This window comes from Myotis yumanensis, unplaced genomic scaffold (genome assembly GCF_028538775.1).
Source record: "Myotis yumanensis isolate MYYU_CA2020_CCGP unplaced genomic scaffold, mMyoYum1.0.hap1 SCAF_16, whole genome shotgun sequence".
NCBI lineage: Eukaryota > Metazoa > Chordata > Mammalia > Chiroptera > Vespertilionidae > Myotis > Myotis yumanensis.
Genome location: NW_027223767.1, coordinates 19,564,290 through 19,578,633, shown reverse-complemented (window position 1 = coordinate 19,578,633; position 14,344 = coordinate 19,564,290). Strand labels below are relative to the sequence as shown.

Genomic DNA, 14,344 nt, shown 5'->3' with positions numbered 1-14,344 from the left:
GCTGAGGGTGGCCACAGCTTCATGGGGGCGTTGGGAGAACAGTATTCCTTTTTTCCTGGCTCCTGGTTCCTTCTGTCTCCCTATCCGGCATGCTTACCCAGGCCTCACCCCTCCACCTACTCAGATCTTCTCAACCTTCAAGGCCTGTTCCTGTCACCTCCTCCGTGAAGCCCTCCGAGTTGCACCAGCACAACCTTGAGACCAAGTCATGGAATGGCCTATCTTGCTTTTGTCCACTAAGATATTTCATTTGTGTTGGTCCAGCTTACCCAAATAGAGAATTCTCTAGAGCAAGGATCGTGAGTCATAAAAATAATCTCCTGGAAAGAAAATTGGACCCCATCACTCCCCTGCTTAAACCCCTCCAGGGAAAGCCAGATCACTGCTTGGGCTTAAAAGCCGCATTCCTTCCCCTGCATGATCTGGCCACGGCCCTCCTCGCCAGCCCCGCTGTGGGTCTCTCTCCTCCCCCTGCCCACTGCACACAGGCTCGCTGGCTGTATTCCAGCTCCTCTCTCACAAGCCTGTTGCTGCCTTGGGACTGGGCGTTGAGGCAGTCTGCCTGGAGTACGGTCCCCTTTGCCCTTGCTTCCACATCGGGGTGAATGTCCCCTTCAGCATGTGCCTCAGGACCTCCCCTTCCTCCTTCCCCCAGTGTGTATGTGTGATTATGTGTTTGGTAATTTCCTTGTGTCTTGTCTGTCCCCCCTACTAGATGGGAGGCTCCATGGGGCCAGGGATTTGTGAATCATGGGACACACCCCTTCAAACTCCCCACCCCAGTCTAGTCTCACTTTGTTAGGCACTTGGTACATTATTTGTGGGGTGAGTAGTAATCGTAGCAGCTAACATTTTTGATTGCCTTCTATATGTACCAGGTACATACTCAATATTTTATATAAATAACTAGAGGCCCAGTGCATGAAATTCATGCTCAGCCCAGCCTGCACCTTCTCCAATCTGGGACCTCTCGGGGGATGTTCGACTAAACTGGCAGTCGGACATCCCTCTCACAATCCAGGACTACTTGCTCCCAACCGCTCACCTGCCTGCCTGCCTGATTGCCCCTAACCGCTTCTACTGCCAGCCTGATCACCCCCTAACCACTCCCCTGCCAGCCCAATCGCCCCCAGCTGCCATCCCCTGCTGGCCCAGTTGCCCACAACTGCCCTCCCCTGCCAGCCTGGTCGCTCCTAACTGCCCTCCCCTGCAGGTCTGGTTCCCCCCCCCCCCCCCCAACTGCCCTCCCCTGCTGGCCATGTTGTGGCTAAGGGCACCGCCATCTTTGAGGGTGTGGTAGTCAATTAGCATATTCCCTCCTTATTGGCTGTGGGCTCCTCAGTTTTTGAGGGCAGGGCAGTCAATTAGCATATTCCCTCCTTAGGAGATAGGATGGCTTTTAATCTTCCCATCAGAGTTCTTGAGAAGGTAATGTTATCCCAGTTTTACAAACCAGGGTGCTAAGGCCCAGAGAAGTGACTTGCCGACAGCTCTTAAGTGGTAGAGTCGGGACTCAAACCCACACTGCCTGGCCTGTACCGCACATGGGGAACCCCACCGACTTCCCTAGCGAGGAGCTGGACATGAAGGCTTTGTTGGTTTCAGCGCTGAGAGGGTCAGAAGGAGGGCTTCTGCTTTTTCTTGCCTTTTTCATCACGTCTGGACTTTTTTAGAGCTGAGAGGATGAGGGAGCCAGAAGCTGGAGAACTGTCTGGGTGTTTGAGTAGATGGAACTTCCTCTTGTGGACTAACTTGGGTTCTGCCACCACCAGATGGGAGGGTGGAATGGAGCTTCGCTGGAGTCTGGCTGCTGTGGCCAGCTTAGCTGGTGGTCATCTCTTAAAGACCATCTCTTAGGGCTCCCTCCAGCCCAGCACTGAGTCGCCCATTTCTTGCCAGAAGGCTTCTCTTGTTGAGAAGCTCACACCTAACCCTGTGACACAGCGGGGAACTGCCCCGTAACTTCTTGCTGTTCCTGGGTCTCCAGAGTGACCCAGACTAGGTCAAGGGCCTCTTTCCACACTTCCGCATGTCTGCTCCGGCTTCTCTCTCCCAGGGAAACGTGCCCGCCCCTCCCGTGCCTTCTCTTTGTGGCAGGTTCTCAGACCCTATCTCCTGGAGGGCCTTTGGAGTGCGGTCTGGGCGTCTTGGAGGGCTTTGGGCTGAAGGAAGGTCAACCAGAGAGGAGCTCTTTATCCTTCAGGATCAGTCGTTTGGTTTCAGCTTGAATTTTAAGTGTTTTTTAAGAATATGTTTGTACTAGAGGCCCTGTGCATGAATTTGTGCACAGGTGGGGTCCGGCTGGCCCACCCCGATGGGGGCCGATTGGGGCCGGGCCGGTGGTGGGGGAGAGGTAGAGGGGAGGAAGGGGTGTGGGAGGTTGGCCAGCCGGCCCTACCCCCAATCGTCGGGGGGGGGGGGGGGGGGGGCAATCGGGGGCAGGGCCAACCAAGGGGAGGGGCCGTGGGCGGTTAGCCGGCTGGCCCCGCCCCTGGTTGGGCCGGTTGGCAGGCTGCAGTGGGCATCATAGCAACCGGTCATTCTGGTCATTCCGGCATTCTGGATGCTGGCTTTATATATATATAGATTGATTTCAGAGAGGAAGGGAGAGGAAGAGAGAGAGATAGAAGCATCAATGATGAGAGAGAATCATTGATTGGCTGCCTCCTGCATGCCCCACACCAGGGATCGAGCTCACGACCTGGGCATATGTCCTGACCGGGAATCAAACTGTGACCTCCTGGTTCACAGGTCAATGCTCAACCACTGAGCCACACTGGCCAGGCTATGAATTTTAATACCTTTTTATCCTAATTATAAAATTAATGTTTACTCATTGAAGGTGATTTAGAAAATATAGAAAATCATACTGAATAAAATACACACAAGCCCCGTTGTCCCACAGTGCTCCTGTTGGGCATGAAGATGAGGGATGGCTTCAGCTCCCAGCCGGTGCCGGAGGATGGCCCTGAGTTATTGCCTGTCATCTCACCCTCTCCGCCTTCAGGCCGTGGAGCGTCTTGGTGCGGGCAACAGAGAGGACAGATAGGTTTCATCTTACATGTCGACCTGGGCATTGAGAAAGAGTCTGAGACTACCACCAGGCTCAGTGAGAAAGATCACTGTGACCACCAGTGTCTGCCACAGGGACAGGGAGCGGGACGGTGGCCTGTGTGCCACCTGTTCGCTGTCTCTAGACTCAGTGATGGGAGCTTGAAGTATCAGTACAGCCGAGACTGGTGTTGGGTCTCTCCAAGACTCTACTCCCAAGTCCTAGGATCATGTTTTCTTTCTCGGTCCCTTCCCCTGAAGTGCGACAAGAGCTTATCACCGAGCAGAAGGCCATTGTGGAAAGAAGATGTGGATCCTATGAAACTGAAAAAGCGAGCCTAATACAGGCTGGAGGCCGGGCTCTTCAGGGCATGAGGGGTGGAGGCAATGTGTCCTGGTGCCCCCCTTGGGCCTGGCAGGGCTGCTGGGCCAGGCAGGCTCTGGCTGTCAGGGTCCCTCTCCTTGCAATTGCACATGCTGGGGCCTGTGACAGCAGCTGCATCCCACGAACCACACTTCAGGTGCCCTGCCGTCCGTAGCCTTTTCTAGGCCAGCGGACGCCAACCAGTGGTCCGCAGACCACCAGTGGTCCGTGAGGTCCGAAAGGCTGGCGACCGCTGGTCTAGGCAGAACTCAGACATAAGGGAGGATAATGGGTGCCCTGGGTCTGCTGACGCTCTGGTTTATCTGCCGCTCTTTTCCCCTCCTCTCTCCCAGCCCATGAAGCCCCTGAAGGCCACAGCCACCACCTCGCAGCCCGTGCTCACCATCCAGCAGATCGAGACCATCTTCTACAAGATCCAGGACATCTACGAGATCCACAAGGAGTTCTACGACAACCTCTGTCCCAAGGTGCAGCAGTGGGACAGCCAGGTCACCATGGGCCACCTCTTCCAGAAGCTGGTGAGTGTCCCGCGGACAGAGGGTCCCTCCGCAGGGCCTCGGTGGAGCTGCTGGTGTGAGTGCGGGCCCGTCAGCCCCGCCCTCCTGGTCTCCTTGAAGCTTCCCGAGTCCTGGAGGGAAGCCTGGGCCTCTGCTTTATGGGGAACCTGGGTGGGCCTGGTGCCTTGACTCCCGGCCTCCCTTGGTGAAGTCTAGAATGTTCTAGGGATGCTGGAGACGGGCCGTGTGCATCCGTGCTCCTGGCAGGGACTGTTTCTCTCCCCTCTGAGGTTCAGGTCTGCTATCCCTCAGCTGACCAAGGGGCACATGCCTGGTGGATGGGCAGGGACTGCTCACCGGAGACCTCCCGCACTTGCCGCCCTTCAGCGCGGTGTCTGAAATGACGTGGTCCGTTGGGAGACTGTCAGTTCCCGCCTGCTCTGAGGACCCTGGAGAGCACTGAGAGCCCAGCCCTCCCAGCGTCGCAGGGGAGGAAAGAGGCTGAGGGGGTAGCATTAGTGTTGGGAAAGGCTGGCCGAGGTCTTCTAGTTCCCAGAGCGTCTGCAACACCTTCTTGTCCTCGCTCTATGTCTGTGTCTGTGTCTGGCTGTGTCCCCTGGAGGACCCTCAGGTCAGAACCACGGGTCCCCCACCTGGCTCTCTCCTGGGCTCATCCCCCATAACCTCTGCCAGCCCAACGGGAAGGAAGGGAGTCAGTGGCCATTGTCCTCAGGTGTGAATGGTGGGGGGTGGGAAGCAGCGCCTCTCTTCCGCCTCCTCTTCCCCCCCACCCCCACCCGCGATGGTGGGACTGGTTGAGTGGACAGGCCTCTTTCTTACACTGGAGAAAACTCTTACTTGACTACTCCCAGGGCTTTAAGCTCAGCACGTTCAAAACTGAACTCCTTGTCTCTGAAGTTCTTTGCTGTTCTTCCTGCCTCGTCTCGGTGGGTGCTGCCACCATCCCATCCTCCATTCATCCGTGACTCCCTTAAACTCCCCACTTGGCACTTGCCCTCCCCCGCCTCCTCCTCCCTCACTCTTACCCAGTCCTCTTCTTCTTTATTTTAAAATCTTTATTGTTGAAAGTATTACATATGTCCTCTTCCCCCCCACCCCATCAACCCCCTCCACTCCACCCCCAGCCCCCGCCCTCCTACCCCACTGTGTCCATGGGTTACGCATAAACGTATACAAGGTCTTTGGTTGATTACCGCCCACCCACCCACCCTCCCCGGCCTTCCCTCCGAGATTCCGCACTCTGTTCCATGCTCCCATGTCTCTGGGTCCACTCTGTTCATCAGTTTATTTTGTTACTTAGATTCCACATATGAGTGAGATCATGTGATACTTGTCTTTCTCTGAGTGACGTATTTCGCTTAGCATGATACTCTCCCTCCATGCAGTCTCAAAGGGTAAGAGATTCTTCTTTTTCCTGCTGCGTAGTATTCCATGGTGTAAATGTACCACAGCTTTTTTATCCACTCATCTACGGATGGGCACTTGGGCTGTTTCCAGACCTTAGCTATTGTAAATTGTGCTGCTATGAACATAGGTGTGCATACATTCTTTCTGATTGGTGTTTCAGGTTTCTTAGGATATATTCCTAGAAGTGGGATCACTGGGTCAAATGGCAGTTTCATATTTAATTTTTTGAGGAAACTCCATACTGTTTTCCATAATGGCTGTACCAGTCTGCATTCCCCCCAGCAGTGCACTAGGGTTCCCTTTTCTCCTCGCCAGCCACATCCTCGCCAGCCACATCCACTTCTTTCATGCTCATGGCCACCTGCTTCCCTCCACCAGCTCTGGGGCCCTCACCTGGACCACAGCTGTAGCCTCATGAGTGGGTCCTGCCTCCAGGCCCACCTCCCCATCCACCTCCCACGTCTACCTAACAGGAGAGTTATTGGGAGTCATCAAAACTCCTGGCCAGGCCTGTCCTGCTTAAATCCCTTCCGTGGCTGCCTTGCCCACTGGATGAAGACTGGGCACTGAGAAATGGTTAGGAGACCCTTCAAATGCCACCCTCTGTCCACACTGGGCTTCTGGCTGCAGCCTCCCTCCCTCCCCCCGCCCCCTGTGCCCCTGACACTGAACTTTCTCAGTTCACACTGCAGGCACTCTTGACCTCTCTCTACTTGTGGCTCTAGCTGCCTGAAATGTCCTTCCCTCTCTGGTCTGGCTTCTTCCCGTCAGTTCCCAGCTTAGAGGTGACCTCCTTGGAGAAGCCCTCCCCACATGCAGCCCCTATGGTATCCCCTCAGTGAGCACTATAATTGCCTGTCTCCCCAAAACCATAAGCTCATTAGAACCCCCAGAACCAGCCCAGTGCTGAATGAATGAGTGAATAAGTGGATGAATGAGTGAGTGAGTGAGTGAGTAGGTACACTGGGACTAGGGAGAACGTGGAAGGGATTGAGGAAGACGGCACAGGGTGTGAGGTCTGTCTTGAGAGACCAGCAGTGCTATAGGGACAAGCACAGCTTCTAGAGCAGCGGTTCTCAACCTGTGGGTCGCAACCCCTTTAGGGATCGAACGACCCTTTCACAGGGGTCGCTTAAGACCATCGGAAAACACATATATAATTACATATTGTTTTTGTGATTGATCACTATGCTTTAATTATGTTCAATTTGTAACAATGAAAATACATCCTGCATATCAGATATTTACATTAGGATTCATAACAGTAGCAAAATTACAGTTATAAAGTAGCAACGAACATAATTTTATGGTTGGGGGTCACCACAACATGAGGAACTGTATTAAAGGGTCGCGGCATTAGGAAGGTTGAGAACCACTGTCCTAGAGGAAGGTCACAGCTGGGTTTGCATCCCGGTTCTGCCACAGATTGAACCTGTAACGTTAGGCAGCTCACCCAACCTCTCTGTGACTTGGATTCCTCATCTGTAAAAGTGAGGACAGTAAAAGTGTTCATCTCATTGGATTCTTGGGAGGAATACCTGGAAAGTGCTGGGGACAGGGCCTGGAACATAGTCCGTTAGTAAATACTCACTAGTTAGCCATTATCATGGCTGTTGTTATTATTATCACTATTATTATTAATATTAGGAAGAGGCCCCCTAGAAGGTGTTGTTGCAAGAGAATTCCACGCTTCTGCTTCTGGCAGCCCCAGAGTGCTCCCCAGTTCAGGGATGGCGAACGCCGGGTCCCAGGAGCCTGAGCTGACTCTCATGGGGCAGCCTCTCTTTAGACCTCAGGAGGCAGAAGAGACCAAATGAGAGGGTGGGAGGTGCACACCCCGGAGCAGAGTGGAAGGGCTGTCTCTGTTTGGTCACTGGGACCCTGCTGTCACCAGGGACTCCCTTCTGGGGCCAGCTCCATGGGCCTGGTCATGGGTGTGCTCCCCCATCTCCCTCCCCCAGCATCACAAACACATCTGAAGCCCCTGGGGCTGCAAGCTGGGGAGGGCGGGTGGGGCTGGGGCAGGCCGGGCATCTGGAGGCAGTTGCTTTTCCACGCTGGTCTCCAGGTACTTGATTATCCATCGTGGAGAGAAGGGAATTAGCGTCTCTGCTGTTTGTTTTATGAGATCACCCCGGTGCCCAGCTGCTGTTTCCAAGCAACATCTACTTCCCAGCCAACAGCGCTGGCAGGCCGAGCCTTGGGGCTTGTAGGGGAGGGTGTCCCATGGAGGTGACGGTGCCTGGGATGGCCGGGACCCTGCGTTCAGGCCTCTGCCCGGGCTCCTGTTTCTGGCTCACCTCCTGCTACTCCCGGAGGCAGTGGGATGGGAGGGTCATGTTGCAACCTGGGCACCAGCCTTTCTTCTCCTGGGAAAGGGGAGAGGACAAGGCATATCGGGAAGAAGAATAGCAATGGTTTTTACTTTGGTTTAGGAAGCGACTGTCTAGCACATTCCCGTAGCTTGAGACACCACTGGGCCAGCACTTCCCCTGGAAGAGGAAACGAACTCCATCCCTTCCTGCCTCTCCCCACGATGATTTTTTTTTTTTTTTTAAGTCTGGCCTGTCTGGGGGCTGAGACCTGCATGGCTCTGATCTTGTCCTCTCTATAAGCCTCCCGGTTCTCACTTTCCCCTCTGGCTTTCCTGGGCCGCGCCACCAGCTTCCTCGTGCTCTGTCTCTGCCCAGGCTGCTCCAGGCCCCTGGCCTCACCTCTTTGGGTCCTTGAGGAGCGCACGGATTCTGCAAAAAAAAGCAGAGTGGTCCAGGGTAGGGCTTAGGGGCAGGCACTTTCCCCAGCACTTGGGTAGGAGCCCCGAGGAAGCCCCACAGAAGCAGAGCCTGCTTGCTACATCACTGAAAAAAATTTAAACCAGAAAGTCTGGAGAATAATGTAGCTAACAACTGTATGCTCCCCTACCAGAATTAACAGGTGTTAAGCTCTGGAGATATATGGCAGAACTTTTTTTTTTTAAATCCTCACTGGAGGATATATTTTTTTAAATTAATTTTTAGAGAGAGGGGAATGGGGGGGAGGGGAGAAACATTGATGTGAGAGAAACATTGTTCAGTTGTCTCCCATACGTGCCCTGACCAGAAATTGAACCCACAATCCTTTGGTGTATGGGACAATGTTCCAACAACTGAGCCACCTGCCGGGGCTATGGCAGAACTTTTTAAGTAAAAAAAAATAGAGCAAAAAAGAAAAAAAGCATTACAGATGAAGATGCAGTCCGTCTCCCTTCCCCTTTCCTCTTACCCTTCTCTTCCACCTAGAGCAGCTGCTGGCAGGCATTTGATGGGTAGCCTTCTAGGCTGCAGTTTGTGTTTTTGCTACATATCTGTATCTTTTTATGGCATTGCACGTACTTTTTAAATAATATTTATATTTTGCAATTCAGTCAGCATTTGTTTTGAAGCTTGTCAGTGCTGCTACTCCCGTAGGCAGTGGGATGGGAGGGCTGGGTTCCAGCCTGGGCACCCAGCCTTTATCCTTCTCGTGGGAAGAGGGACGGGAAGATGGATTAGGACCCTTGCCTGGTGCTGATTTACACCCCACAAGCAGCCTGTAAAAGCTCCTATTTCCCCACATTCTTGCCAACCCTTGATACCATTAAATGTTTAAATTTTGGCCAGATGGATGGGTGTAAAATGGTATTTTATTGTAGTTTTAGCTCTCGTGTCCACCCTTTGCTCCCTTAAGAGGAAGTGCGCACGCACAGCACAGAGAACGCTTTCCGTAAATATTTGAGGGACTGAGTGGCCGTGGCTCGGTTTCCCCTTTTGCAGAAAGGGATGGTGGCATCTGTTCTGCCTCCCGGAGGAGGCGGGGCTCTGTGTGGTCACGAGTTGTGCAAAGCTCTGCGTTAGGTTCAGTGTGACACACGTGCACGTGTGTAGGGAGGCAGGGCCCCTGGCTCCTCAGAGGCTGTGGGCAACGGGACAGGGACCTAGAGGCTGAGGGAAGTGGGGACTGTGCCTTTAAATGCAGTCCCTCACTCTTAGCATGGGGAGCGGAACCCTGAGCAGGCCACACCCACACGTGCCCACCCCACTCCTCCCCTGCCTCTCCCTGCTCCCACTAATTCCAGGATGTGAGAGAGGCGTGGGGCATCAAGGGACTTCAAACCCTGAGAGACCTTGATGATGCTAAATAAAGCCAAATGCTGCCCATGAATTGGATTTCTAGCGTGCCAACAAAGACCCTATCCTGCTCCCCCTAATCCCCAGCACCCCCTTGTTAACCTTATTGGCTGAGCTAGTTTCCATGGAAACTGTCAAGTTCAGAGGGATACTGTGGTATATGCATCCCGCCTTCCCCCTCTGTCCCCAGCTAGCCCCTTGGAGCCGAGTTAGAAGTTTCAGCGCTGAGGGAGCTCCAGGTGCTCTGGTTAAGCTCTCATCCATTCATTAATCCTCTCTCCCCACCCCACTCCCGCCCTCCTCTCTCCCTCCTCTCTCTCCCCCGCAGGCCAGCCAGCTTGGCGTGTACAAAGCGTTTGTGGATAACTACAAAGTCGCTCTGGAGACCGCGGAGAAGTGCAGCCAGTCCAACAACCAGTTCCAGAAGATCTCCGAGGTGGGCAGCTCCCTGCACGGCCGCCCCCCGACGCAGGGCCTTCCAGCCTTTGGGCCTCTCCTTTCCTGCTTTCCGGTTAGGGCAGCGGTTCTCAACCTGTGGGTCGCGACCCCTTTGGCGGTCGAACGACCCTTTCACAGGGGTCGCCTAAGACCATCCTGCATATCAGATATTTACATGACGATTCATAACAGTAGCAACATGACAGTGATGAAGTAGCAACGAAGATAATTTTATGGTTGGGTCACAGCATGAGGAACTGTATTTAAAGGGCCAGGAGGCTGAGAACCACTGGGTTAGGGGAGCGGTTCCCCGGATGGGTCCCACGTAGCCTGACATTTGCTTTCGTGCACTTGACATTTACCCTCTTCCTGTAAGAACACCAGTTTGTTTGATTTTTTTGTCGTTCTGTTGTAGGTTTTTCTGTGTTAGAACAGAGGAGGCAAAAAAAAAAGGCAGTATTTCTCACACGGCAGTGACCTCGAGCAAGTCACTTCCCTTCCTTTGTCTCTATAGAAGGAGGTGTCTGGATTCCTCCACCTTGTGCCAGACTTGCTTGGTAAAAACCACAGGGACACAGGCACCTTCCCAGGAAATTCAGATCAGAAGGTTTGGGGTGGGGCCCAAGCGTCTATTTTTAATAAGCTTCCTGGGTGATTTTTTTGTGTCAGGAAGATTGGAGGAAGTCTGGGCCAGGTGGTCTTTTCAGATCCTTGCAACCCCACACACAGAGAAGACGGGGCCGCATCGGTGGAGAAGTCGTTGCAGATCCTCTAGCTCAAGCATGTCAAGCTCCCGGCGGCGGGCCGCATGTTTGAAACAAGCTTGCTCTAGCTGAGCATACGCCTGTCCCTGCTGCTGCAGCTCAGCATCCCCTCCGTGCTCCCTGCCCCATGCTCCTCCCCTCCGCGGGGCAAAGATGTGGCATTGTCCGCCATCGACATTTCTGTCTCTCCAGGAAGTGGCAGGGTGGGCTCTCGGAGCCTTCGGGAGCACAGCTCAGCTCACCCTTATAGCCAGAAAGATGTCAGTGACAGGCCCAAGCCGCTGGCCTCGCAGGCCGAGCACTGAGCTCCGAGCTCGGGGCTAGAGGACCTCGGGTCCCAGGGATGGGGAGCTCCGTCTGCAGTTCTGGAGGCCCCGCCTCACAGTCCCCTTGGGACCCTTTGCTTTCTCTTCTCGGCTCCGATGCCAGGAACGTTGGTGAGATGCAGCGTAGTTTTCATGAAACGTCCGGAGTTATGGGTTACAAGTTTGAAACTGACCTAGAGGCAGCACAAGAGTCAGACGGTGGGAGGTGAAAATGTGAAATGGTTCACCAGTAAAAGCCAGATTGGAAACGTGGGCGCTTGGATCGGTGGCCACCTTGGGCTTGTTGCACCCAGCTACCGGGGCAGCAGGAGGGCTGGGCTCAGGTTCTTCTCCCAAACCCAGGGGTCAGGGAGTCACCCTGAGCCTCAGAAGACGCAGCGAGGCTTAGGGAAGTCCCTCTGTGCTGAGTCACGAGGCCGGAGACACGGTGCTTCCCCTCACGGCTGCCAGTTCTTCCTGGGAACAAACTGGATCCCCCCACCCCCACCCCCGTTCAGAGAGGCCTGCCATGGGTGCCTGGGTGCCTGAGCCCTATATGGCCCACAGGGGGTCTCTTCTTAGCCTGGGTTGACTGCCCATCCTCTGTGGTCAGCAGAAGCCTGCTGGCCCCAAGGGCAGAGCCAGGCCCATGGTCCGCTGCCCGTGGCTTCTCACCCTGGCTCACGCTGACACTGCGCTTCCTCCTGGCGCTGCCACTTAATTACTGCAATCAGGCCCTCCTCTCTCCACGGCAGCGAGTGACGTCATACCTCTGGGCTGCACTGGAGTGGGGGGCCCGAGGAAATTCCTAAAGCTGGGAATCCAGACTCCAGCCAGAGACGGCCTTGAGGAGCTGAGTACCCCCTTCTCCCTTCTGTCTGGGCATCTCCTCTCCCCAGGCAGAGCAGGCAGTATCACCCGGTGCCTGACCTTGGCCTCACCTCACTCCCGCCTTTCCCTCCCACCCCCGTTGGAGGCCCCCCGCTCTGTGCATTCAGCCCTGGAAGTGGGGATTGCATTACGGCTCCAGTTACAGGCCACACTGGCCCGTTAGCATGGGCTGGAGCTGGGCCTCTCTAAGGGCAGATAAAGAGGTTTGGCTCAGATAAGCTGCCGGGGAGTCTGTCTCCAGCCCTCACCGCCCGTCACTTTGCAGGGGACCCAGGGGGTGTTGGCTCTTCCACCCTTGCAATTTCCTCTCTAAGGCCTAGCGCAGGCTCCAGAGGGTGGGGATGTCAGGTGGGGCTGGGGGCTGGGTGAGTCTCCCCCCATAAGGGTAAGATGGAGCTCGGACTGCCCTGGGGGACTCGCCTCTTGGCCCCGGTGCACCACCCCGGTGTCCCCCCTGTTCTGTGCAGATGTGTGGGACCCCTCACTCCTTCTCCCAAGAGCTGCTCATGCCCCCAGGAGTAGCTGGTGAGCCAGCTGCTTGTCCACACACACCCTGTGTGTCCTGGGCTGTGTGCACCCCTAAGTGTGGGCTGGGTGGGGGCGGGGCCCTGCTCCTGCCACCGCTCATTCTCTGGAAGTTGCAGGGAGGAGCTTGGGGACAGGTCCGAGGAGCACCATTATGGAAATCCAGTCTGTTACCTAGAGCCTCCCCTGCCCACACCCTGCTGCTGGCCTCCACGAGGCTCCCGGGGACCGTGGGTGTGCACAGGGCGTCCAGGTGACAGCCAGGCAGAGGGAAGCTCTCGCCTGTTGGTCTGTGTCTCTCCTACGTTTTGTGCCCCTGGGTGTGGGATCCTTCTTCGGACCACGCTCACGGCGGGTGGGCAGGCTCCGGGACGGGCCAGGCAGTGATTCCTCTCCTCTGTTTGGCAGGAACTCAAAGTGAAAGGTCCCAAGGACTCCAAGGACAGCCACACGTCGGTCACTATGGAAGGTGCGTGGGGGGGCAGGCTGATTAAGTCGCCGTCCTTTGTCTGGCTTTGTGGACGACGGTGCCCTGCTTGTGTGAGCGTGTGCACGTTCGTGTGTGAGAGCGTGTGTGAGCGCGCGCACAAGGAATCAGCCTCTGTCCCCGGCAGCCAGCCAGCTACAAACGTGCTCCTCCTTAGGAAGCCAGCGACAGCTAGCTCCCCTCCTCCCCCTCCTCCCCCTCCTCCCGCGTGCTCCTCTCCCTCCCCTTCCCTCCCCTCCCCTGTTCTCCCCTCCCCTCTCCTCCCCTCCCCCTTGCTAGAGGAGCACTCTGAAGCGGCTGCTTGATTCCGGAGGCTGTGCAGCAGCAGCAGCGTGCAAGGTGGCTGAGTGGCTGGGCTGCTGATGGGAGCTGGGAAGCGATGGCCACAGGCTCCCGCCGTGGGGACAGAGGCTGCCATGGAAATTCTCCTCATCATCCGCTTCTGCTGTAACTGCACCTATGGTAACCCAGGCTCCCTCTCATGGGAGGTGCTGTGTCTTCCCACCTTTGGGGGGCTGGCTGGAGCGGGCTTAAATGTGGCCGTCAAGGTTTGGGGAGCAGCAGGGAAGGGAGGGCACGCAAGTGGCTGGATCCCCTTTCTGGCCAGCTTCCAGCCTGAAATTGAAGTCTGGGGGCCACTCCGGGCAGGGATGGTTTAGAAATGGAGGGGCCAGGCTAGAAGGTCCAGGTACCACCCCCCCCACCCCCCCACACACACCCCCAAGATCGGCGAGGAATTGGTGGCTTAGCTTGAGAGGCTGTGTGCAACTTCCTGGAGAGGCTGTTAAGGACAGAAAGTGACAAGACTGTACCCGCGGGTGTGGCAACCTGGGCTGGAGAGGGGTTCTCGGGGCCGGTCGGAGAATGACAGGTGGCCTGGGCAGCAGTGCCCTGCGCGGGGAGGGTGCCAGCCCCTGGGAGAGTGAGAAGTTGGGAGTTTCTTTGTTTCCAGGGAGAGGAGAGGAGGCTGAGCGGCCAGGGTATTGTGTGCTCAGAGCGCACATGCTCCTAGAGGAGATGGTCTCTCCGCTCAGAACAGGGCGGTGGGACAGCCGCTGCGCTGGGGAGAGCGGGGAGGGAGGGGGTTTCTGGCCACGGAGACCTGGGGCCGAGGTCTTGGCACTTAGTGGCAGGGAATGCTGGCGGGCAGGGGGCGTGGCAGCCGAGTGCTTTGTGAAGCTCGCCCACCCACCTTACAATGGAGGGGATCGGAGTACGTATCCTCTTTGCCGTTTTTTTTTGTGGTTTTTTTTTCCAGCCAGGGTGCCCTGGGACAGGCACATGCTGTCAGCCAGGCTCTGGCTCTAAGGAGGCTGACGTGGGGCTAGGCAAGCAGGTGGCGGAAGCCGGGTCCTGTTCTCGGAGGCAAGAGTCGCCTTTGGTCTGACCCAGGCTGCCTTTGGCAGGGGCCCGGGGTCCAGTGTGACC

General features: G+C 55.9%; 1 protein-coding gene across 4 annotated transcripts in view; it reads left to right on the top strand.

The window, feature by feature from the left end:
• Positions 1 to 14,344, top strand: part of ABR (ABR activator of RhoGEF and GTPase) — a 188,960-nt gene that overhangs the window by 114,117 nt on the left and 60,499 nt on the right. For all 4 annotated transcript variants that reach the window (XM_070393446.1, XM_070393447.1, XM_070393448.1 and 1 more), the window contains 3 exons: positions 3,769 to 3,954; positions 9,835 to 9,942; positions 12,838 to 12,898. In XM_070393446.1, coding sequence (XP_070249547.1) covers positions 3,769 to 3,954; positions 9,835 to 9,942; positions 12,838 to 12,898 — 355 coding nt within the window. The remainder of the gene's footprint in view (positions 1 to 3,768; positions 3,955 to 9,834; positions 9,943 to 12,837; positions 12,899 to 14,344) is intronic.